This window comes from Capricornis sumatraensis, chromosome 4 (genome assembly GCF_032405125.1).
Source record: "Capricornis sumatraensis isolate serow.1 chromosome 4, serow.2, whole genome shotgun sequence".
Classification (NCBI taxonomy): Eukaryota; Metazoa; Chordata; class Mammalia; order Artiodactyla; family Bovidae; genus Capricornis; species Capricornis sumatraensis.
Window position 1 is genome coordinate 80102698 of NC_091072.1, and position 26599 is coordinate 80129296.

Sequence of the window (26599 nt, forward strand, 5' to 3'; positions counted from 1 at the left end):
CAGTGCAGTCCTGTGAGGGGAAAGTTTTGTACCTCTCATTAACTGAGACCCTCTATTACTCCTTTTTTTAGGAACATGCTCATCTCAGTGCTACAAAAGACTGAGTTCTTTTCATAAATCTAGATTCCCTCTCCATACTTGCCAGTCTGTATTCCAAGGGGAAAGGAGAGAGTCTTTGGTTTTAATATATAACAATATAAAATATTACTGTAATTTTTTTTTACATTTGTTTGGGTTGTCATCTGTTCTACATTTTAAGTCATAAATATTAACCTAAGTGCAATGCAAAGGAATGTTTGAAGGCAAAATAAATCTCTAACTTCTACTTAGTTATTTGAGCAAACAACAAACAGTTTTGAAAAGGCGTAGAAGTAGGTGGGAAAATCATCAGTGAATAAGACAATTGTCCACATATGTATTTTCTACATGAATTGTGCCAAGAAGGAGAATTACAAAGTTGATCTCTGCACTCGGGAAGCCTGTCACAGAATAAAAGACAATAGGATAGCCCCCAATATAGATATTAACAACAGTGAGGAAAGCAAGTTGACGGGAATTATCTCCCCCTTTTTTGATTCTATAGCATCTAGACTTGCTCTAATTAAGCAGATCATTACATTTTTCTGGTCTTACATTCTCAACATAAGTATAACTAAAGATATAAAATAGTTTTTTTTAATTATTTTATTGTAGTTGATTTAGAATGTGGTGTTAATTTCTGCTGTACAGCATAGTGACTCAATTATTCATGTATCTTTTCATATTCTTTCCCATTGTGGTTTATCACAGGATATTGAATGTGGTTGCCTGTGCTGTACAGTAGAACCTTGTTGTTTATCCATCCTACATATAATAGTTTGCATCTATTAATCCCAAACTCCCAATCTATCCCTCCCCTATCCTCCCTGTCGTTTGACAACTACAAGTCTATTCTCTATGTCTGAGTCTCTTTCTGTTTCATTGATAAGTTCATCTGTGTCATATTTGAGATTGCACATGTAAGTGATATCATATGGTATATGTCTTTTTCTAGTTTGTTTCACTTAGTATGGTAATCTCTAGGTCCACCCATGTTTCTGCAAATGGTATTATTTTATTCTAAAAGAATTGCTCTTTATCTAAGGGAAATTATATCTACATTTGTTGCTCCTAGGGTTTAGTAAACTGTGGCCCTGTGGGGCCAAATTTGGGGCCTGTTTTTTATATGACCTTTTGAGCTAAGAGGGCTTCCCTGATGGCTCAGATGGTAAAGAATCTGCCTGCAGTGCAGGAGACCTCGGTTTGATCTGGAGAAGGGCGTGGCAACCCACTCCAATATTCTTACCTGGAGAATTCCATGGACAGAAGAGCCTGGTGGGTTACAGTCCACAGAGCTGCAAAGAGTCAGACACAGTTAGACAGTGACATTTCACTTTTTGAGCTAAGAATGGTTTTTTAAATTTTTGTGTGCTCAGTCTCTCAGTCGTGTCCAGCTCTGTGTGACTCCCTGGACTGTAGCCTGTCAGGGTCCTCTGTTCATGGAATTCCCCCAGCAAGGATATTGGAGTGGGTTGCCCTTTCCTCCTCCCAGGGATCTTCTGGACACAGAGACTAAACTCGCATCTCTTGTGTCTCTGGCAATGGCAGGTGGAGTCTTTACCACTGAGCCACCTGAGAAGCCATTTTAAATTTTTAAATGATTGTAAACATAAATATGAATAGAAAAGGATGTGTAACAGAGATGTATGTGGCCTGCAGAGCTTAAAATATTTACTGTTTGGCCATATACAGAAAATTTTGCTGATGCTTGTTTTATTTACTTTGTTTTTTAATTGAGTTATAATTAACACACAATATTATATTCGCTTCAGGTGTACAGAATAATGATTTGATATTTTTATGCATTATGAAATAATCACCACTACTAAGACCAGTTATCATTCATCACCAAAGTTAACTTTAATTTTGACTATGGGGTGGTTTGGTTGCTAGGTTGTGTCTCACTCTTGTGACCCTGTAAAACTATCTTAGAGATCCCTATTCTTTATTCTTGTCAATTAATAGGTTCAATTGAATGTTGGAGATACATACTAAAAATCTCATCTTGTATGTTTCTTCCTTCTTTTTACACTAATAAATCTACTAAGCCAAGCTAAACACTAACATGCTGCTGTACTGTGCTTAATTGCTCAGTCATGTCTGATTCTTTGTGACCCCATGGACTATAGCCTTCCAGGCTCTTCTGTCCATGGGGCTTCTCCAGGCAAGAATACTGGAGTGGGTTGCCATTCCTTCTCCAGGGAATCTTCCCAACCCAGGAACCTTGGTCTCCCTGCATTGCAGGCAGATTCTTTACCAACTAGTCTACGAGGGAAAACCAAAGTTGACTATATTCCCTATGTATACTTTATATCTCTGTGACTTATTTATTTTGTAACTGAGAGTTTGTTCCTCTGAATCCCCTGCACCTGTTTCGTCCATTCCCTTTGGACAACCACAGATTTATTCTCTGTATCTGTGAGTCTCTTCTGTTTTGTTTTGTTTCTCAGATTTCACATATAAGTGAAATCATATGATATTTTTCTTTCTCTGTATGAGTTATTTCACTTAACATAGTACCTTCCATGTCTATCCATATTGCTGCAAATGGCAATATTTCAAATTTATAGATGATGGAAAGGAAGAATGAAGAATTAAAAATTCTTTTTATTTTATGGCTGAGTAAATATTCCATTTTATATATGTACCACATCTTTTTCCATTCATTTATTGATGGACATTTAGATTGCTTCCATATCTTGGCTATTGTAATTGGTACTGCAATGAACATAGGGAGATATATATATATATATATATATATATATATATATATATAGCAAAAACGTAAAAGCAACAACATACATATATATATGTAGCTTTTCAATTTATGTTTTTATTTTATTTCCTTAAATATCTGGAAGTAGAATTTCTGGATCATATGACAGTTCTATTTTGAATTTTTAAGGAGACTTCATACTGTTTTCCAGAATTTGTGCATCAATTTACATTCCCACCAACAGTGCATGAGAGTCCCGTTTTCTCCACATTCCTACCAACACTTGTTACTTGTTTTTTTGATAACAACTGTTCTGATGGATGTGAGGTAGGACTACATCAGACCAAAAAACTTTTCCACAACAAAAAAAGCCATGAATAAAATGAAAGGCAGTCTACTAAATGGGAGAGGATATTTGCAGACAATATATCTAATAAGGAGTTGATATCCAAAATACATAAAGAACCCATAAAATTCAAAATTAAAAAAGCAAAAAACCCAATTAAAAATAGGCAGAGGCCCTCAATTGGCATTTTTTAAAAAATTATTTTAACTGGAGGATGTTTACATTTTGAAAGAAGACATCCAGATAGACAGAAGGCAAATAGAAAGGTACTCAACATCAGTAATCATCAGGAATGTGCAAACTGAAATCAAAATGAGATGCCACCTCACATTTGCTGATCCTTGTTTTAAAGAATGACTCCTCAAGGACCATCTGAATGAGTCACAGGAAACTTGGAGAGATGTACTACCTAGGGAATAGGCTAAGCTCCTGTAACAGAGACACCTCAAATTCAGTGTTTAATAAAGGAAGAAGTTATTTCTCTCTCACCTTAGCAGTCTAGAGGCAGGCCAATGCTTTCTTGGATGATGGGTATCTTTGCCGTGTGAGATTATTCAAGGTCCCGCAATGCACTTATCCTCATTGAAGAACTTCACTTACTACTGCAGTATCCTGATTCCAGTCTGAGGGAAAGGAAAGTGGTGAGCAGTTGGTTTCCTTTTTCATATTAAAATCTGCATAGCACGTATCACTTCTACTCCTTTTTGCCAGATCTCAAGTCACTTGGCCTCTTTAGCTGGAATGTAGTTCCTAGCTGAACAGCTATGTGCCCAGATGAAAGTATGGAGTTTTATTGCTAAAAAGAAGACAATTATTGCTAATGGAGGAAAATGAGCATTCTCTGCACAGTAGACAGTTCACTGTATTGAATTATTCCTGATCTTTGTTGCTGAATGCTCACTTTATAGCAAGTGCTCAATATATATTTATTGAATTAATTAAAGTGAGCCAGAAACTGGAGGCAATACTTAGTGAAGGAAGGAACACTTAAGGACAAATCCAAGTCTTGAAATGGGAGAGACCTAAGCTTGGTAAGATTAGATTTAAGGCTCCTGGGAATGAGTAGTGGAGATTAAGGTCAAGTGAATTTTCTGTGCTTTATCTAGGGATAGAATCCTCACTTAAATAGTGAACATAATTTAGAAAAACTCATAGGAGCAGGAAAAACTCCAGGAGGATGATAAGATGGGATGGAGGAGGGTATGAGGATGAGTGGAAGCTGGGGTGGTATCCAGTCTGCTAATGAGGAAAGTCCAGTAACCCCTACAGTTCAAAGGCAGGCAGGCATCATTTGATGGATCTAGCATTCTGACACTTTTTAACAGGATTCATCTATTCCTGAGGATTAGCAGAGAGAATTGGCAAGATCCTGTCTGAGCATCAGAGCCTCAACCAAACAGATGGGTGTTCAGGACAGAATTTTGAGTTCTAGGCTAGAAAACCGAAGCAGCAGCTCAGCTTTGTAGATTGGGCCAACATAGCAGGGCTAGGAAATGATTTATTTTAGAGGCTGTACAAATTCTCAGAGCTGTTTTATTGTTATTGAATCTCTGAGCAGTAAGACTTAATTTTGAGCTTCACTTTTAATTTTCTGGCCTAACTGTCATAACTGGTTCAGAAATGGAGGGGAGATAGATATGGAGCCTGGGGAACAAGGACAGAGGTAGACTTAAGGGCTGGTGTCTGAGACTCTGGATTGAGAAACTGATTATGCTGTGCCCTGTGTCCTTTGGTACTTTTTAATGCTGTTTTCTTTCTTTCAGTGAAAATAATAATCATAAAAAAGCACAGTTTCAATAGGGTGATAAATCATGATAACTGATATTTTGTTGTCTTGTTATTCTAAAGTAATTTGATTATTGTAATTAAAGAAGGATAAAAGCGGAGCAAATTCCCAAAATTGATGTCTCAGGTCAAATTGGCCTATTAGGTAGAAGACGAAATTGTGTATTTCAGCACTTCAGCTCTGCATAATTGATGGGGAACTGTATACTGTCTCTTTGGCTATTCAGCAAAGATTCTGTTAGAATCTGGCTCTGCAATCTGAGGTTGCACCATTTATAAATTTCACATTTTATAGATGTAAAGCTATCTTAAAGATCCCTATTCTTTATTCTTGTCAATTAATAGTTCAATTGAATGTTGAGTATACATAATAAAAATCTCATCTCTATCCTATGTTTTTTCTTTCTTTTTACATTAATAAATCTACTAAGCCAGCTAAACACTAACATATGTGTGGATAAAAAGATAGCCAGCTTTGTGAATGAACATATTATTTTTTTCTGTCTTATCCTTCTCAGGGACTGTATGAATATTTGATTAGGTTTCAAATAAAATAAATGAATGATATATGGTTCACTTAAAAAGCTATTATAAATATATATTTCTTTTAAATTTCTAGTTACTCTCTTAATAGATGAACATTTACAAAGAGTAATTATATATGTATTAAAGATATAGCTAGGTACTATATATGAGATGTCTTATAAGAGAAAAGAGAGGTTACATAATCGATGAATTTATACACTTCACTGTTAAGGTGAGCAGTTTGTTAATGTAAGCAATACCTCATTCATCCTAACTACATCAGTATAGGAAGGTGCATTTGAGCCTCTTCATCTGTTAATGATCAATAGTAAGACCAATACAAATTCATGTTTTTTCCTTTTTTAAAGAAATTCAAATATTTCACTTATTCAAGTTTTTAATGACTTTAATCACAGCAAAAGCATGTTTTGTAAATCATGAAAGTCCATGAATTTAAGTTTCCTTATGTATTTAAGACATAGTCAAATGATATTAGCTAAGACATTGTATACAGTTTGGGTTCAATTGTATATGATATTTTGGGCTACTTTAAATAAAGGTGTAGCAAATTACTAATTCTCAGATCTACTACTTATGTTCAAATGATGTTATTGTGACTACTATCCATAAGTAATGAGGCAGGATCAATAAAGCAGTGCACCCAGTCTACTGAAGTTGTAAATGATGTCATCATTTTAATCATTGACATTGTCATTGTCATCAATCATCATACTCTCTTCTATTTGCTTAGTATTTCTGTTTATTTGATCTTAGTCTTGAGCAGTGTTGCAGTTGAGAGAAGAGATGATAAAGAGGAATACTGTTTTGGCTAATTTACCTTCTTAATTTTGCTGGTAACAAAACAGCTGCTAATTTCACTGGTGAAGTTCTGAGGGACTGCTAAACACTAGCTAAAAGTATTAATATGATTATAAACTCAAGCAGCAGTTTTCATGGAAGCCAGTTTTCAGAAAGTTGCTTGTTTCCATGGAATCAAAACAAACAAAAATAGAATAACCTTAATATCTTGTCTTATGGTAGTTGTGTATGTAATTTTAAGCTTCAAAGTGTAGGGCTTCCCTCATAGCTCAATCAGTAAAGAATTTGCCTGCAATGCAGGAGACCTGGGTTCGATTCCTGGGTTGGGAAGATCCCCTGGAGAAGGAAATGACAACCCACTCCAGTATTCTTGCCTGGAGAATCTCATGGACAGAGGAGCCTGGCAGGCTATAGTATATGGGGTTGCAAGAGTCAGACATGACTTAGTGACTAAAGAAAGTGAGAGAATATCTTGTCTTATGGTTGTTGTGTATATAATTTTAAGCTTCAAAGTGTAGAGATGTTTTATTATTTTAACTCCTTTACACCTTGAGTACATTTTGTTCTGATTTAATAAAAATCCAATAATTTGCTTAAAGTCAATCATATAGTTGCTAAATCTAGTAGTTCAGTTCAGTTTAGTCGCTCAGTCGTGTCCAACTCTTTGCAGCCCCATGGACTGCAGCACGCCAGGCCTCCCTGTCCATCACCAACTCCCAGAGTTTATACAGACTCGTGTCCATTGAGTCAGTGATACCATCCAGCCATCTCATCCTCTGTCATCCCCTTTTCCTCCTGCCCCCAATCCCTCCCAGCATCAGGGTCTTTTCAAATGAATCAGTTCTTTGTATCAGGTGGCCAAATGATTAGAGTTTCAGCTCTAGCATCAGTCCTTCCAATGAATATTCAGGACTGATTTCCTTTAGGATGGACTGGTTGGATCTCCTTGCAGTCCAAGGGACTCTCAAGAGTCTTCTCCAACACCACAGTTCAAAAGCGTCAATTCTTTGGCACTCAGCTTTCTTTATGGTCCAAGTCTCACATCCATACATGACTACTGGCTTTGACTAGATGGACCTTTGTTGGCAAAGTAATGTCTCTGCTTTTTAATATGCTGTCTAGGTTGGTCATAACTATTTTCCAAGGAGTAAGCGTCTTTTAATTTCATGGCTGCAATCACCACCTACAGGGATTTTGGAGCCTCCCAAAATAAAGTCTCTCGCTGTTTCCACTGTTTCCCCATCTATTTGCCATAAAGTGATGGGACTGGATGCCATGATCTTTGTTTTCTGAAAGTTGAGTTTTAAGCCAACTTTTTCACACTTCCCTTTCACTTTCATCAGGAGGCTCTTCAGTTCTTTGCTTTCTGCTGTAAGTGTGGTGTCATCTCATATCTGAGGTTATTGATATTTCTCCTCTCAATGTTGATTCCAGCTTGTGCTTCATCATCTAGTAGTTGAATCTGCTATTTGTTTTTGTTTCTTTGACTAGTTAGTGGATGCTTTTGTTTCTGACTTTTTATTATATTTATTTGTGTATGTCTGTTTGTGTGTTGGGGCTTCCCAGGTGGTGCTGTGGTAAGGAATCTGCCTGCTAATGCAGGAGATGCAGGAGACTCGAGTTTAATCCCTAGGTCAGGAAGATACCCTAAAGTAGGAAATGGCAACCCACTCCAGTGTTCTTGCATAGAAAATTCCATGGACAGAGGAGCCTGACCAGCTACAGTCCATGGAATTGCAAAGAGCTGGACATGACTGGACACACACACAGGTATTCACAACACTAGGCCAACAAATATTTTTGGTAAATAATATGTGAAGATATATATTTATTATGCATTGAATCAAATTATAATTATCTGCTGCTGCTGCGGCTAAGTCACTTCAGTCATGTCCGACTCTGTGCGACCTCATAGACGGCAGCCCACCAGGCTCCCCTGTCCCTGGGATTCTCCAGACAAGAACACTGGAGTGGGTTGCCATGTCCTTCTCCAATGCATGAAAGTGAAAAGTGAAAGTGAAGTTGCTCAGTCGTGTCCGACCCTCAGCGACCCCATGGACTGTAGCCTTCCAGGCTTCTCCATCCATGGGATTTTCCAGGCTAGAGTCCTGGAGTGGGGTGCCATTGCCTTCTCCAGTAATTATCTGTGGATTTGAAAGAAACCGTTGAGATTGTTTTGGATTATATGAAGGGTTATTTCCAAGTTGACCTCCCAAGAGTGTGTCTTTGTACTCCTTGAACCTGAGAATGTAAGAAGCATGTAGATGTCTAAAGGGTGAGGATGTGGCATCCTCAGATGTGCGTTTGTTGATGAAATAGTTGTGGATTACTCGTAGATTTTGATCAGTAACTTTTTGAGGAGAATTATTTGAAAATTGTCCTTTTAAAAAACTTTTAAAAATTTAGTGCCAGTTATATATATATATATTCAGTTGTTTCAAGTATCAGCTGAGGGATTGTGTGATATGAGTAGTTTTGTAGATCTGCAAATCCTAAATTGATCCAAAGATCAAGAAAAATGTATTTTTTATCTTCAAAATAAATTTTTTCATAAAAGTTAACTTAAAATGAGGGTTTATCTACTTTGTAGAGTATGCATCGCCATCATGGCCTGGGTTCGGATCCGGGTTCTGTCAACTGAATTTGGTAGGTTCATTCCAGTAGTCCCGCATAACTGCCTAGGGTACTCTACTGGAGAAGGTCATTGAGACGACATAACCACCAGATGACCCAAAAGCCAGACCAGGGCAGTCAGAAGCTCCTCACCCCCTCCCATCCTTGAAATGTACATTTCAGGATACCCACAGTGGGAGCTCTTTTCAACCATACAGCCACCTTGAAGAAACATATGTGACTGAACCCAGTTTAAGGTTTCTATATAAACTTTTAAGATTCTGGTAGGCAAGTGTGGAGATCTGTTCATCTTGCAACTGCCCAAGACAAGCCTGGTGTAAAAGTTCCTTTGTTTGTTAAACCTGCCACCTATCAATCTGAAGCTATCTACTTCTTCTTATAGTCTCTCCTTGCCCTCTGTGTATGTGGCCAGTTTTAAATTTCATTCAGGAAGTTCCTAAGGTTTTAAACCAACAAGTTCCTCATATCAGCTCTGATTTTGAGCCTCTAGTGGAGATGAGTGATTCGGTTTCTCTGTGCTGCTTTCCTCATCTGTAATTTTTATTACCGTAGAGCTACTAATCCCATTTATTCAAAGTTGCCAAGGCTTAAATGAGATTGCTCATGTTGAAGAATTTTGCAAACTGCATATTCTGTGTTAATCCAGTTTTTATGGCTTTTAAAATTATTATTTTTCCTTTAAAGTTTTGGACCATAAAGGCATGGGAATATTGAAGGGAGAGCAAGAGCAATGAACAACAATGATAATAGTTATAACAGCATACATTTCTAATCTGAATTTGGAAGACAACTGTTCCCAGTTAGAGACTGGGAAAATAGGGTAATTTGGTGAGTTTTGGAACATTCTAAGTTAACCATTCTATGCCTGAGATAGACTGTTTTTAATGGTTGAATCTGCACATTTTATCTTTATTAGTCTGATTATGTGGCAGGAAATCAATTTAGGCTTCTACATGCTGCAGACGGGATAGAGACCTGTCAGGGGACAGACGCTCATTAGATTCATGATGGCAGTGGTAGTGATGCAGTTTAAGTGCAAAAGAAGGAAAGAATTATTAACAATTGCTTTGTTTTTGGGAGATGGACAGATTCCTTCTTTTACTACTAATGCACCAAAATTAGTACTTAAAGAAGCTCCAGTTGGATTCTTTATCAGTAAACATCCATATTTGTGACCACAGACACACTTTCATTCAGCTGCATTTTGATTTAGAAAAAAACCAGTCTCGCTCCATTTCATCCTCATTCTCCTCTCTCCCCTTAACCGTGTGTGTGTGTGTGTGTGTGTGTGTGTGTGTGTGTGTGTGTGTGTTGGGGGGTGGTTACTCTGCATTCACGTGTGAGCTCATGTCTTCATTCTGGAAGTCCCATGACTAAAAATGAGTATTTTGATGTGATTGCTTCTGACCTGCTTTATTATTTATTAATAACTGCTTGAAAATGCCACTCATGTTTTTGTTGGTATTTTTATGCTCTGCACACAATAAATATGGAAAACATGGAAACAAAGTTTTGCTTTAAATTCAAGCAGTTCTCCAATTAAAAGACCTTGTATAGCATGGGCATGTTGGTAAGTTCTTCTATGCAGCTTCCTAGTAGCTTTTAAAGACCCTTTTCTTAGCCTGTTTTTCTCTAAACAGGCACTTCAAATGATCTTTGTCAGTTCTTCTTTGAAAAGAAATTCGGTTCACTTTGACTTTTGTCCATGAGAATGATCAGTTCTCTAGAGACAGAAGGTGGTAGGCAGGATTTATCCTAAGAATAATTTCATTGCCAGAAACTTTTTTTTTCAGACTCTTAAAACAATGCAGTGTTTACATTGCCTGAAACTTTTATGTCAATTTTCATATGTGGAAACTTGTATTTTGTGGAGCTTGTAATACTTAGAATGAACGTAAGCTCAGAAAGTCACAAGGGTATAATGGCTCTTGGTGGTTTGAGTAGGTACCACAGGCTCATTGCTTGTGAGAGTAATAATAATATGTATCATAATGTGAAAAGCCAACACATGGTGTTGCTACATGCCAAGCACAGCTAGTCATCTGATAGCTGGCATTAGAAACTTATTATTCTGGGTTCAGAACCACCACACACATTCTATTTTTTATACGTGGTTCCTAACAGGAGGCCTTGTTGAGGAATTGCTTAATACGTCCCTGAATTTAATTGTGAATTCTGAAAATTGAAATGATAACAAAAGTAAAGTAGAATTATTCTCACGTGGTGGTTTCTCTGCCTTGGTTTTCTGGTAAGGAATAGAGTTGGGTCTTGAAGTAATAATCACAGGAACTAAGAAGTCTCTCTGAACATTATGTAATCTTTGAGATGAAAATAGAAGGCAAGAATGCTAACTTTACGAATTGGGAAACAAATGCAAATGAGGAAAATGACCTTTCTTAAAATCACCACTAAGCCAGTCGCTTAAGGAACTGAAAATGTTACCTTATATAATTACTTTTTTCTACATTATTTTCTGTGTTCATATTCTTGAATTTGCTTTTCTGTTTGTGAGAGGCAGTTGAGCATAGGTTAGGATGCGTTCAGAAGGCAGGGCAATTTAGTGGAAAGAATATTGGACCAAAAATTGTTATCCCCATTACACCTCTAGCATGCTGGGTGCCTTTGGGTGACTCACAGAATTGTTCCTTTGTTTGCTTTTCCCATTGACAACTGTGATAACAGTTGTCCTTGTCAAGCTTTGTGAGAATAAAATGGAATGTGGGTTCAGAGGGGAAAATATATTATTTATACTTTTTGAAAGACAAATGTTGTATGGTATAGACGTGCAGCCTTATGTAGTACACACATAGAGTTATATATGCTGTCCCTGCAGTTCTACAGATCTAGTGTCTTTATGGTCCATCCTTTTATCCGCCTCTCATTCCTGTCATTCCTATGATTTACTCAGGCATGCCTATCACTTTAGATGCTGTGTTCCGATGACCTCTACATTTATACTGCCAACCTTGACCTCTCTCTTGAGATCGGGTTCTGTAGTGCCAGCCTCCTACTGGACGTGTGCACATGCACGTCTCTGAATACCTCAGAATGACCATTTCTAAAACTGAAATCCCATCTGGGTACCATTATGCTTGTCCTGCAGTTCCTTTCATTCAGTCTCTCAAGCTGGGAATTTTGGAGTCAATTTTTTTCTGTTTTTTTTTTTTTAACCTTTTGCATGTTGTTTATTGGTGACCAAATTGTTTACACTTTGCTTTCTAAAAACCTCTTGAATTCGACCCCTGCTAATTTTTCTGAGCTACTCACAGAGTTCAGGCTCCCTTCAAGCCCTTCTTAGACTCAGACATACTGGATTCTTGAAAAACATGTTTTTAAGGGGGAACAATAGATGTAAATATCATTACAGTGAAGTAAGTGTTCGTGGGAGATGGTGTTCTATTGACAGAAAGCTGAAAATTATTCTGCTTCGTATAGGTGCTCTCTCTGTCTCATTCAATAACCTCCCTTCACTGTGTCTTAGGCTTCTGGACTAGGAATGCCAGATTCATGCCAGCCCCAGTTTTTAAACCTCTATAACCATGAACTTGGTTAATCAGGATGGAAAAAAAGAATTTCATTTTTCCTGTCAGTAAAGTGTAGACTGAATGGAGCTTCAGCAGGACATGTTCGATGTTAGAGGGTCTCTTCTTCTTGCAAGTCATCCTAATCCTCATAGAGGGAGCAAAACAGGAAGTGTAATGAGCCAAGAGGAGAGCTTGGACAGGTGAGAGAGCTTGTCCTGAACTGTGACCCAATGAGTGAATAGGCTTAAGTCTGAGCTGGATAGAGACCTTCTGGGACCCTACTTACCACCCCGGTAGGATAAAGGATGGTTCTGCCCTGCAGGTCTCCTTAAGCACTTTCTGAATCTCAATGCCCTTCTTGCATCAGCGTTCCTGACAGGAAGTGAAATGACCAGTAAGTAGCTCTCCATCTGCATTCCTGGTAAATGACATGTGAAACTTTACAAAAAGTCAACAATCATGTGAATTATTAGTCTCTCAAGAGTTTTTCCTATGTTCAATTTCTTTTTTCAAATAACCTTCCATATGGCTACCAGAGAAATTTTTCCAAAATGAAGGTTGAACAATTTTTACAAAATAATTTCCCTTAAACTACACTTGCCTTCACCATGTTTTCAACCATGGTGATGTACATTTTTACCAAGGATACTCAAATGTAATCCATTTTTACATCCTTCCTTTCATCATAAGGTCAGTCTTCACATGTCATTTCATCTGAAAACAAGACAAACAATACCCACAGAAATAACACAGCCTTTCAACCATTCACAAATCTGACTCCAAAAGCAATGGAAAATAACAGAGGTTTTCTTTTGAGTACCAAATGATGAAACTTTCTAAAAATCCCCTTTAAGCATCTCTTCCCTAAAGTTCTACCTTGTCAGGCAGCTGCTATCCTTTTCTCAATTTCTTTTCTCTCACTATAGGAGCTTAACCTCACTGGGCCACGCCTTTGCTGCTATTGGTGGCTCTGATCATCATTTCCATATTCATCGTAGTTCTTCCTCTGTTTCTTTCCTTGGAGTCCCCATCTATCACCCTGTTCAGCAAGACAAAGGATTTTGCTCAAGCTCTACGTTGAACCAAACTGAAGCCTGAAAAGGGTGTGGGGGGGGGGAGCATAATAAATATTTATAATTCAATTTTAATTTGCTTCTAAGTTAGAATGAATTTATGGAATTTGTGAAGAATTCACTTGTATATAAATTGGAGTAGATTAAAAGTTAACACTAGGTAAATTATTCTCACAGAGTCAAATCTTATGTGCCTCCTTGAGGCAGTAGAAGGTTTTGGAGCTCAGAGGAACTGGATTGCATCTCCGCAAAGCCTCTCTTCTCCTTGCTGGAGTCTGGGGAGAAAGTATTACATTAACCATGGCTGAAATTGCAGATTATTGTTATGCTTTTGGTTGTGACTATGGGGTAGAACTGAAGAAGTTTCTTTTTGGAAACATGGAAGTTTCTTTGTCCTGAAACTTTGAACCAGTATCCTGAACTTGATTTCCTTGTCCTGGGTTAGGTGCCTGTTCCTGAATCAGTTACTGCGGACAGGAAGAGGTGATGCTGTGATGGATCAGAGTCCTTCTAGCACAGAGGAAGCTGTGGGTTAGGAGTGAGGTGGGATCGTTTTCCAGTGGCACATAGGAATTATTTTTCTTTATTTTAATTTTTTCACCCAGAGATTAAATCGTGGATGGTGACAAAGACAAATATCTGTTACACTGGCACACAAAGCCCTGCCTATCCTATCCAGCTTCCTGCCCAGCCCTATTCTGCAGTGGCTGCAGTTTGCTCTTTCAGCCATGTCATGCCCTTTCACACCACTGTGCTTTTTCATCAGCTATTTCTATGGCTGGAATGGTTTTCCCTCTCTTCTCTACCTGGTGAAGAAGGTGAAGGTGTTAGTCACTCAGTCATGTCTGACTCTTTGTGACCCCCTTGACTGTAGCCCTCCAGGCTTCTCTGTCCCTGGGATTCTTCAGGAAAGAATACTGGGGTGGGTAGCCATTCACTTCTCCATGCGATCTTCCCCAGCCAGGGATCAGACTCGGGTCTCCTTCACTGCAGGTGGATTCTTTACCGTCTCAGCCACCAGGGAAGCCCATAACTCCTGACCAAATGCCATCTGTTTTATGAGCTCCTTCCCTCCAACTGATGTTGGCTACTTTTCCCTCTGTGATCCAAGAACACTTTTTATTTACCTGAAAGAACACTTTGTATTTATGCTGAAAATGACAGCATTTCTTTTATTAGTATTTTTTATCCCCTCCTCTATTTTATGAATATCTTGAGGGCTTCTCCATGTTTGTGCATTCCCAGTGATGGACACAAACCAGATGGTTACATTTTTATTCCATAAATTTGTGGGGCTGGAAAAGTGGGAACATTAGTTAATCCCATAATCTCTGTTTCATCAAGGTAGTTATTCTGAACCTGATTTCTCCTACACTGTTCCCAAGGGAATGCTTGGCAATGTCTGGGAGAACTTTGGGTTGTCACAGTGACTAGGATTGGGTGCCACTGGCTTTCTCTAGGGGTAGAACCAGGGGTGTAAATGTTCTGCAGTTCGTAGGACAGTCTTCACAGAAGGATTGTTCTCTCCCAATGCAGGGATCTTCCCCATTGAGAGCTCCTTATCTAGTCTATTTGGTCTAGAACATAGAAAAGAGTGGAAGGATTTGATAACAGCAGAAACTGTGTCCTGGGTCCCATCAACCTTTTGCTCACACTTCGAATAGGAAAGTGGTATGCTTTGTTGGCAGATGGCTTGAATGGTAGGCTTTATCGTGTCCACTAAGTCTGTCCCTGGCTATTTTTCCTACATCCTGTGAGTCCTGAGGTTGGAGCTGTAAGACTAAACCAAAGAGAAGTGCAGGATGAAAATCTACTCTCCCACTCAAATCTCTTGTCTAGTTGTGCTTTAAACCAGGGGAGAGGGACGTGGGAATTAAGTTCTCTGCATTTCTTTCAAAAATATGGTATGATAATTTGATCCTACTGTTTCATCCAGCGCACAGAAGGCTGAGAGTGACTAATTTCAATGATCTTTTTAAAAATCTGTTTATAGCAAGCCTGCTGGCTATAGATATCAATGTGAAAGGTAGCACATTGATCTAAATCCAGTTTTCTGTCATAAGGTGTCAGAAAAGCTAAATGGCTCTATCATGGTCTCTTAGGTCCTTTTCTCGGAAGGACATCTTTCTGTTCCATTTTGACACTGACATGGCCATGGTATCCAGGATATAGGAAGAGTGTGAGCAGAAAACTTGGAAGCTCACTTCTTCAAACAGGCTTTTTTGACAGGCTTCTTTGATTCCTTGTCTCAAAGACATTTTTGGAAAAAGATCCCTGAAATACAAGCTCAGTCACTCATGTGGTTTACTGTCTGTGTTAGGTGTAGCAAAAAGTGTTTTTGAAAGAATTTACCAGCAGAGTCTGGAGCTTGATATTTATCAGCAATTACTTGTAATGTTTCTGAAAGATGTTGCCTATAAAGGATACTATAAAGGATAAAGGACCACATTCTAGTCTATTTACTGTTTGTTTCCCTTTTTAGATACTCCCAGAAGTATAAAAGCCTCCACTGCTACAGCTGAACAGTTTTTTCAGAAGCTGAGAAATAAACATGAATTTACTATTCTGGTGACCCTAAAACAGACCCACTTAAATTCTGGAGTGATCCTCTCCATTCACCATTTGGATCACAGGTATGTGTGACTGCTGGAGTTTCCTGCGTTTTCATTTTATATAGTGAAATTAACACATTAAAGAGAACTAAATTAAAGCGAGATAACAGGATTGGTTTAAAACAGCAAAAATAATTTTGCTGTATTATGCAAAATCACAAACACAGGTAATTGAGATAGCCTAAAAGCAGAAGGAGCTGCTGTTTTTGGTGTTGCTAAGAGCATACAGAAGTTATCATTTTCTTAAAACCCATTTATTAATCACTAACTTCTTCATGAGATATCCTACTCAATGTTAAAGTCAAACAAACTTCTTAATTGATAAACAGCCACGAAAATACTGTATTATATTTCTTTAAGATATTGCTTGGGTTTAGAGTTTAATAGTCTTAAAATTTTAATCACAGACAAAAATACATTCTTTTTCAACGTGTTTCTTAGACTGTGATAGTTACAGCTATTCTTGGATGTGTGTTGAATCAAAATGCTATCTGGTATTTCCTAGTTTCTCGCACATGTGAGAAACATGATTTGGGAGCTGGTGGGAGTAGTGAGGAGGAGTGGAGAGGGAGAAGAAAAAATTCATTCATGACACTTAGAATATACATAAATTGCTGCTAAATAATATCGAGCAAGTTAGAGAAAGAATAGCCATGGTTCTGACAATGAAAGTTCTTTCATGTTCATATTTTGAGTACCCACTTTGTGACTCTTGGTGGACCTTGGGCAAATTACATAACCTCAATTTCCTCATTTGTAATACAGGGATAGTAATAATACCTTCTTCATAGATTGTTGTGAGGATCAAAGAGTTTATATATGTAAAGTGTTTTACATATATAATGGATTTAATGATCCTATTCAGATGTGAGCAGAAACCTCTTTTCCTGGTTTCCCTTATGAGAGATGGGGCAGTCTGGGACTTTGCAAATCTTTGCTAAACACTAAAGGCCAAATATATGTGGAGAACAAAATATAGAAAATCGACTCACAGCATAGGATTCCTGATCACAGTCTACCTGGATTACTCACAGTATTTAAGACCCCATCTAATTCTATCTTTAACCCCAAAGGATTATGGTAACAAGCTGCTTACTTGGGTTTTTTTCCTCCCAGGTTTTGGCTTGTTTTTCAGAGGATGTCACCCAAACATTCACTGAGTAGTTGACATAGTCTCTTCAAGACTAAGAGCAAAAAAGGAGAGTTCCTAAGGATTCACTAGGATTTCCCCCCTTGGTGTGTTTCTGTTCCTTGTCTTCAGGTGATTGATATCAGGGGAGTTCCTTGCTTACGCCACTGTGACCTTGCCCTTCTCCACTGGGCTTTGGACAACATGGTTCACATACAGCAAAGGATATTGTTCCTTCACAGAGCAGCCTGATTTAGTTCTGATTATTTCTGCTTGCTAAGAAAATTGCCCCTGTATTTCAGGCACTATATTTTTCTGCCCTGTGGCTTTTTCCCACTACCCTATTTGTAGATATTGAAAGGATGTTTTGGGGTCCAGTTGCTTGCTGCTCAAAAGGCAATAAACAGGCTAGGTTGGTGGAAAGGAAAGTTTGCTTTACTTCAGATGCCAGCAACTGGAAACGAGGCGGAGTTGGATGGACATCTGTCCGAAAACCAGCTCCTCCCCGCTGGCCACCAGTGGGGCAAGAGCTTTTCTAGACAGAAGGAGGGGGCTGCGTGCAGAGACAGCACAGCCAACTCCGACAATCATCTTCACATTGGTCATCAGTGATCTGACCAGTGTCATCTTGGTTGTTTTAGGTGTGGTTAATCTTCAGTTCCAAGGTCCGCTTGTTCCCATTTCTCTGAGACCAGTTCTCAAAATCGTGGTAGCTTATGTCCAGGGCACAGTCTGGTCATCATGCAGTTAACTTCTCCGCCTGGTGTTTTGGTATCTGTAAGACAGCTCACTGGATATGCCTCAGAATATTATCTATAGCCCTTGAGAAAGTGCTAGAGGTCCTTGACTTTGCTTAATGACTGCATTATTTGGTCTCCTTTGATTGTTTTCCTTTGTTTCCATCTGTTCTCACTTTTCTGATTAAACTTATTCTTTGACTCTAAAGTTTTCCACAGACAAAAGGCAGGCAGAGGACATGGTGGGGAGAGCAAAGACCACAGGGTCCTGCTTTGTTTCATAGGGATGTGAAACTCACCCATCCTTCTTCCAGATGACACCCTCAAAACCATCCCATCTAAATGGACAATGTTTTGTTTGGTCCCTAGAGTTGAATATATTAACTCTACAAATGCTTGACCAGCATGGATTTCATATTATCTATGCACTTTCTATCTGATGCTTCATACAACAGTTTCAATTTTTTTTGGCACCTTAGGCATAGTAAGGGTATATTGATATACCCAGCCTTTATCAGATAGGTTCTTGAAGGCAGATTGGTGTCAGACAGATCTTTTCTTACTGTTCCTATAAAGTAGACTTGTTAAAATGATACATAGGGCTTTATAGTGACTTATTTCAATTAAAAATAATGTTTACTTTTTTATCTTTTATTTATTTTTTAAAATATTAATTTATTTTAATTGGAGGTTAATTACTTTACAATATTGTATTGGTTTTGCTATACATCAACATGAATCCGCCACAGGTATACACGTGTTCCCCATCCTGAACCTCTCTCCCTCCTCCCTCCCTGTACTGTATTTTCATTGTAGAAAAATTGGAATACTGGTAAGTATAATAAAGAAATAGGAGAACTCACACAAATCGTATCACCCGAAGAAGACTATGTTGAAATTGTCATATTTCAGTCCAGAATTTGTCTGTGTACAGAGATATGCCATATTTTGTTTGATCAATTCCTTACTTTTGGGTACTTAACTCATTTCTTCTTTAACTTTAATAAATAGCACCAACATGAATATATTTATGCGAATCTTTGTGCTTAGCTCTCATGCTTTCCAGTTATCCTTGCTAAATTTATTACTAATTATTCATTTATATTATCTATAAATTTGATAACGTTTACATAAATAAATACTGCATTTGAGATATAGGATATTTTTTATGATATTAAAATCATCTGTATTGGTAATTCACTTTTTCATTTGCTTAGCAGCAGCAGCAGCAGCAGTAAGCCAGTAATTATTAAAGGCTTCTCATGTGCCAGGCAGGGTGCTCAGTGCATTCCATGTGTTAATTCATGTTATCATCATGCATTAGATAATGGTTCAGAGTACAGATCTGGAGCTGGACTGTGTGCATTCTAGTCATAGCTCTAAGACTGACTGGCTTTGTGACTCATGTAAATTTCTTACCTCCTCTGAACCTCAGGTTCCTCATCTGTAAATTCATATAAAGTACTTGATAATCCTAGAGAAAAACTTCCACAGAAGTTGATCATGTGGCAAGGTCATTATTCTCATTATCAATGTACAGATAGGAAAAATAAGCATTAGAGAGATTAAGTTGTCACCATATAAAGATACCAAATAGTTATTGCCTATGTTCCCCACACTGTGCATTCATACTCATGATTCATTTATTTTATAATTGGAAGTTTGTACCTCTGAGTCTTCCTCATTTATTTATCTCCTCCCCTCAAACCCTCTCTACTCTGACCACCACCTGTTTGTATCTATAGCTCTGTTTTGTTATGTTTACTGATTTGTTTTAGGTTTTTACCTGACATATATGAGTGAAATCATGCAGTATTTGTCTTTCTCTGACTTATTTCACACTTGGCATCATTTTGATTCTTGAGTCCAGAATTTTTTACCTGTCCACTGTGATAGCACCTAACCTCATGTTACTCTCACAAACCTTGTGCATTGTTGTGTTTTTTTTTCCCCCTATTATTATTGCTGACATTATCTTTCTTTCCTTAAGTCTTATTCTCACCGGTCTCTTTAGTTTCATCATTTCCCGAACACTTGTTTATTCTCTGCTGATTTTTATAAAAGATTAAAGTGGTATATAGAGAAATATTTATCTGGGCTTCCCTGGTGGCTCAAATGGTACAGAATCTTCCTGCAAAATGGGCGACCCTGGTTCGATCCCCTGGAGAAGGGAATGGCTACCACTTCAGTATTATTGCTGGAGAACTCCATGAACAGAGGAGACTGGCAGGCTATAGTCCATGGGGTTGCAAAGAGTTGGGCACAACTGAACAACTAACACTTTCAATTTTACTTTCATAGAGATATGTACAGGACAATAAGATAAAAATAAAATGAAATATACAAATTAGGGCAAAGAAAAAATAGACACCTAGTTGGGTGGTTAAGGAAATGCAACTATCCTTAATTCTGAGACCAGAGACATATTTCTCCTATGACCTATGTTTATTTATTTTTTTTTAGCTACTCAGCTGTTTTTTTCTTATTTAACTTTCCAAGTCTCCTATACCTTTTATGGGAAAATGTATTGAGTGCCTTTAAAGGAACAAGTTCAGAAAACCTTGTGTCAACTGGTTGCATAATGACACAGTGCGCTTCAGAAAAATCAAGTCTATAACAATGCCAGTAACATGCATCTATGTTGAGGGTATTTGAAACAATACTGCCTGCAAGGCCTTAGGCAGTGTGCACGAAAGTTCTGTGCGACCAAGTTTTACTGCTCAAAATGACAATAGCACCTCCTGTATGAAATCCTGATAAAACACCTTGTCTTCCAGGCAGTAGTCCACATAGATTGCTTTCTCCAATGTCTTGAAAATAATATTAAATTCAAGTTAGACTTCTCTGATATATCCCAAATTACAGTTATTCTTTGTTGATAGTTAAGTGAGACTTAGTGTTGAGCTTCAGCAGCAGTAGAGTTGGAGGAAATACTGACATTTTTTTTACAAAAATTGAGGAGCCAACAAGGACATGCCTGAATAGAAGGTACCTATGTTTGCCTATGGTGGCTGAAGTAGGTGATTCCCAAGGGCAGTGCCAGGCTCTTCCTGGGGAAGTAGCACAGGTTCTACTCTCAAGTACTGATGGATGAATCCTCTAGAATATGGAAGTTTTAATTATGCTGCAAATTTGAAACATTACATGTAATACTTACAGTGAATTTTACAAATTAGGAAAAATCACAAAGAAGGAAGCAAAAATCATCAGTAATTTTACTCTACTGGGGATAGTTTTTACTAATACTTTCAGTTATACATGTCTATTTAAAATGAATAGATATACTATTTAAAAAATTGAATCACACTGGACATAATATTTTATAGCTTTTTAAAATTTAGCAAAATATTTTGGGGATTATCCCATGCAAATAAATATTTGCTTATAATCTATTTGTTAAAAACCAAAGAGTATTCCATTGCTGGATGTAAAGGAGAAGTGCAGGAGGAAAAGACTGGGAGTTTGGGGTTGGCAGATGCTCACTGTTACATATGCAATGGGTAAACAACAGCCTGATATACAGCACAGGGAACTATATTCAATATATTGTGATAACATAATGAAAAAGAATATGTGTAACTGAATCACTTTGCTGTACAGCAGAAATGAACACAGTATTGTAAATCAAGTATACTCCAATAAAATAAAATTTTAAAAAGCCAAACTAAGTATCCCAAGAATGTTAAATTTCAATCAGTAGAACTATCTGAGGTAGCCACTAAGATGACTAGCTTGCAAAACATATCCTGGATAAATGAATACATTTATGTCCTTCACGGGATGGTCAGCTGTAAACTAGTTGAATGTTGAAGAACGGCCATCAGAATAAACAAGTGATCTGACATCCTTTACCTGGCAGTGATTAGATGTGGGTCCAGCTCTCCATCAGATCTGTCCTAGTTCTCAGAAGAGATCTTCCTGCCTATTTCCTAGGTGCTTTTGGGGGTGGTTGTGGGGAGATGGTAGCACTCCACTGACCTTGAGTTCTTGACTGCTTGGTAGAAAGCAAGAACTTGAATGATTCCCCATTAATGAGGCTCTGTGAGTTCAACCACATAGTGCCTGCAATGGAATAAACCCTAAATAAACATTAATGTTTCTAGTAGAGATGAGACGCTGCTGCTTTCCTGGTCCTCGTGTCAGTCCCTGGCTTCACTTTCATCTCCACGCAATTGATGATAGTGAGTTCTGAGATACCTGGCTATTTGCGTCTTGCTCTGATGCCAGCTGAAGTAAGGAGAATCAGAGAGAAATGGAGGCTGTAGGTTATGTCAGCTCCAGCACTGGCAGAGGTGAAGAAAAGTGGCATCATTCAGCAGGAGGATAAATGGCAGGCACAGAGGCCTGTCTGCTCATCATCTATGTCATTCCCTCTCTTTCTGCTCATCCAAAGCAGGTTCACACTCCAGAACTTCACTCACTGCTCCAGGAAGCTTTTACTGACCTTTCCAGTTTACATTCATTGCTTCCTCCATGAACCTCCAATGCCTTTTTGAAATTTGGGTCACTCCTTTTGCCATTCTAACATAGAACATCTTACCTTGTTTCAACGTTTCACATATATACATAGGTATTATTTACATATGAGACACTAAAAATATCGTTTACTGCCTTTGATCACAATCATAGCAAATATTTATTGAAGATTTAAAAGTTAAAATTTGAAAAAAATTGGTAATGCCCTGTGTTTCAAAACTGAAAAGACACCATAGGATATAGAGAAAGAAGTCTACCTCCATCCATGTCCCTGGCCACTTGATTTCTGTCCCTGGGGCCAACCACTATTATCCTTAAAAGACATTCTGAAAATAGGAAAAATATGAACAGGAAAATATCTCTCAGCCCATCAGTGGTGTGCTGGAGTGGGCTGGTATTGGCTGACAGGAGTTGAAACTTTGTGAGCTGACTGACATTACTGCTGTAGCTTGAAGAAGGCTATGGACATCAGCAAGTGCTACAGAGCAGAGCTTTTTTAAAAATATGCATTTTTATTGATAAATATTCTTTTTTTAATGAGTCCACTTTTTTTTTATATTTTCTGTCTTCCCTAAACAAATGGATAAATGAGCCAGTATCTCATAATTATTTGTCTAGAGAACATAGAGCCAAATGGTAAACATTTACCAGTGTCACTGAGTGTAGTTTTGGCATCTAGAGACAACCACCACAACGCTCCAGGATGTAGCTTTCTAATCCTTTTCCCAGGTGTCCTTATGCATTTGTGTGAAATTTTATGTAGCTGACAACAGTTTTTTATTAGATTTTTTTCCCTTTGCTGTGGAGGATTACACATAAATTTGCATACTCCATTTCACCTGCTATGCTGTCATGCAAAGTTAGATGCTAAATAAATATTTGGTGGATGGAGAAATGAGTGGAAGATCAAGAGAACGGTTATCATGAGTGGACCAGGAATCGTAAATGACATCAGGAAGTTTTCTCCAGGCTAGGGCAAATGATCTGGAGAATGTTCAGATTGCTCTATTGATGCAGGGTGCCTAATCTGTCCTGAAACGTCATTAGCTCTAAGCATGAGGATTTCACTAACTGGCAGGTCCTGCTTCCAAATGACAAGTTCTTAGCGAATAACGACACCTATAATGAGCTACATAGCAACATCTCAGCCACAGTGTGAAAACTGGAAACCTAATCACACAACTTTGTTGGTTTGGACATAAGAGACTAATGGATGTGCTCTGGGTTCGGGGGTGTCTGAGGTGAGCTAAGAGCAGGATGGAAGTGGGAAAGGCAGGCATCACAGTATCTCGGGATTGAAAGTGGGCTTAAGTCACATCTTGGTATTGAAACACAGCTTAAAACAAAGTGGCATCATTATGAAGCTGCTAGGAACCTCGTCAGGGCTTCCCTCGTGGCTCAGATGGTAAAGAATCTGCCTGTAATGAGGGAGACCTAGGTTCAGTCCCTGGGTTGTGAAGGTCTGCTGGAGAAAGGAATGGCTACCCACTCCAGTATTCTTGGAGCTTCCCTGGTGGCTCAGATGGTAAAGAATCTTCCTGCAACGTGGAAGACCCGGGATTGATTCCTGGGTTGGAAGAAAGGAATGGCTACCCCACTCTTGCTCATTAGCAGTACCCTGGTGCACTGTGAGTAGGATCTCATTTGGTCTCCTAACCTGAGATGCAGGTTTCAAATGATGTTTTTAAGGAGGAGCTGCTATTAAAAACTGGACTACAAACGTCATGTGAATACAGTGGTAACAGGTTGTTGGCTCTTCTGTCATGTCTGTATATGTTTAACCAACAATAGCTTTACCTAAAAACAACACACAATAACATGGTACTTTATGTCTGAAAGAATTAAGACCCTTAGGCAGATCAAAGGAGTTTTCTCATCATTGCAGTTTTATGACTATTGTGTTTTGGAAGGAAAAAAAAAAGACTATAGAGAAATAATTCTATGATGTTAGTTCACTTACTTATTTATACCAGAAACATAGAAGAGGAACATGAAAACAGTAAAGACTCATTGAAAAGTGAAAGTGTATTGTAAGTAAAAATGAATGATAAAATTTCCCCCAAATCCAAAAGGACTATTTTCTTTTTCCATATTTTACAAAACTGCAGTTTCTTCAGAATAAGTAAAATCCTTTTGTTGTCCTTTGGTGCTGATTTGGTACAGTCCCCTAGGTTATATTCTGTGATTTATAATACTTCTCTTTATTTAAGATAGTCTTGGGATTTATATATATAAATTGATTTTCATGAGATTAATATTAGAAAATTTCCTGATATGCAGATATTATCTATGCTTCTAACTTGGAATGTTTTGCAAATAGGATACATGGATATAATTTATGGCAATAGGTGTGCAACTATATACAAAACTGTCTTGCAGTTTGCCATGATCTTCTATATTAATAAACTTGAGGTGAAATAAATGAGATATTTTTCAACTCTCTTAGTAGTAATTATTGTACATTTTGAATGAGTAAGAATGTATTTATGTATGAGGTTGATAAAATATGTCTTCATATTTGTGAGTGTTTGTCATGTATTAAGCCATTTCTTTCTTGATATTAGTAAGTAAAAATTAAATTTACTGGCAATATTTGCTTGGCTTAATGGTTCTGAACTAAAAGATGACTGTTTATTTTGGATAAAATTACCAGACTGGTGTTATAGTTACTATACTCTTTATTTTTTGGTTGCACTTTACTTAATAAATAACATTAAACATAATAGGATTTATAAATTAAAATTTCAAACCCAAATTCTACATAATTAAACAAAACTGCCCTTATATTTTATTCTCTTAACGTGTGTTTCAACATCATTATTTATCTCTAACAAAATTGCATCTTTAATTATTAAGAAAGTTGCAATATATATTCTAATGTGGTTAAACCTACATATACCATTTATTACAAGGCAGGGTGAGTTGCTCATCAAAGAAACTCAGTTGAAGTTAAGACTCAGCAAGCAAATGAGATTTCTCTTATTACTTATATGTACCACATTTTCATATAGGTTAAGTGATAGAAAGGATATAGAGAGTTAATATAATAAGCTAATATAATATAGTTAATATAGAGAGGTTATTTCATGGAGCACAGATCTCTTTCTCATTCTGAAGAAGCAAAGCATTCTTCTCCTTCTGATCAGCATTCCATTCTTTCTTCAGAGCCAATGAGTGAATCCACTGGCAGCTGCTGCTGCAACTAACCATGGACTAAGTCATACTCAGCCACACATCACAAGTGTGGGCTATTCACTTCCCTAGACAGAGGTGAGGAGGGCAGGGGTATTTCTAGGTTCCTTCCTGTTTTGACCATGTCCAGTTATCAGGCCTCAAATATCTTGGGCCATTACAAGACCCTTCTGCGGCATCCGTCTTGTACTTTGTAATTCCTTACCTGCTCTCTTCACTCTGCGCGATAGAATACCAGTCCCTTGGCTGTGTTGGCCCATGTATCCACTAAAGTACAGTTTGCTACTAATTATTTTAAGGCATTTTTCTTACACTAAAAATACTTCTAATAATTAAATTTTTAAAAATATTGTTCTTCACTTGGGAATGAAAACTTTCAGAATGTTATTTTAATTCTTTTTTTTCCTTTGATAAGCCCTTGTGATTTTTATTATTTTCACTTTCATCATTTTTGATGATGTTGACATGTTTAAATTTTAGAGGGCAGTAGCTCTCCCAGATTGCCTTCAAGTGATAAGCTTATGATTAAATGATTTACCTACTGTGTTTCATATAGAATCTTTATGAAATGATATTGAAATGAATGAAGAGTTTTTTTTTTTTCAGTTATTACCCCAGAATTTGTCTAGGATGAATTCTAAGAAATGCAATTTGTTGGGTAACTGGTTATAATAGATTTTTCCTGTATGTTAGATAATTTTGTTTTCTTTTTAGATATGCAATGTCTGTGTGTACATGCTCAGTTGTGTCTGATTCTTTGTGACCCCATGGACTGTAGCCTGCCAGGCTCTTCTGTTCATGGAATTCTACAGGCAAGAATACTAGAGTAGGTTGCTCTGCCCTTCTTCAGGGGAACTTCCAGACCCAGGGATTGTACCTGGGTCTCCTGCACTGCAGGAATATTCTTTATCATCTAAAGCCACCAGGGACTAAGCTATCAAAATAAGAAAGTG

At 37.7% G+C, this 26599-nt stretch overlaps 1 protein-coding gene across 1 annotated transcript in view; it reads left to right on the top strand.

Moving 5' to 3' along the window:
* The window catches only part of NELL2 (neural EGFL like 2), a 388326-nt gene that overhangs the window by 40227 nt on the left and 321500 nt on the right, over window positions 1-26599 (top strand). The window contains exon 4 of the mRNA XM_068970314.1: window positions 15983-16133. Within this exon, the coding sequence (XP_068826415.1) occupies window positions 15983-16133 (151 nt within the window). The remainder of the gene's footprint in view (window positions 1-15982; window positions 16134-26599) is intronic.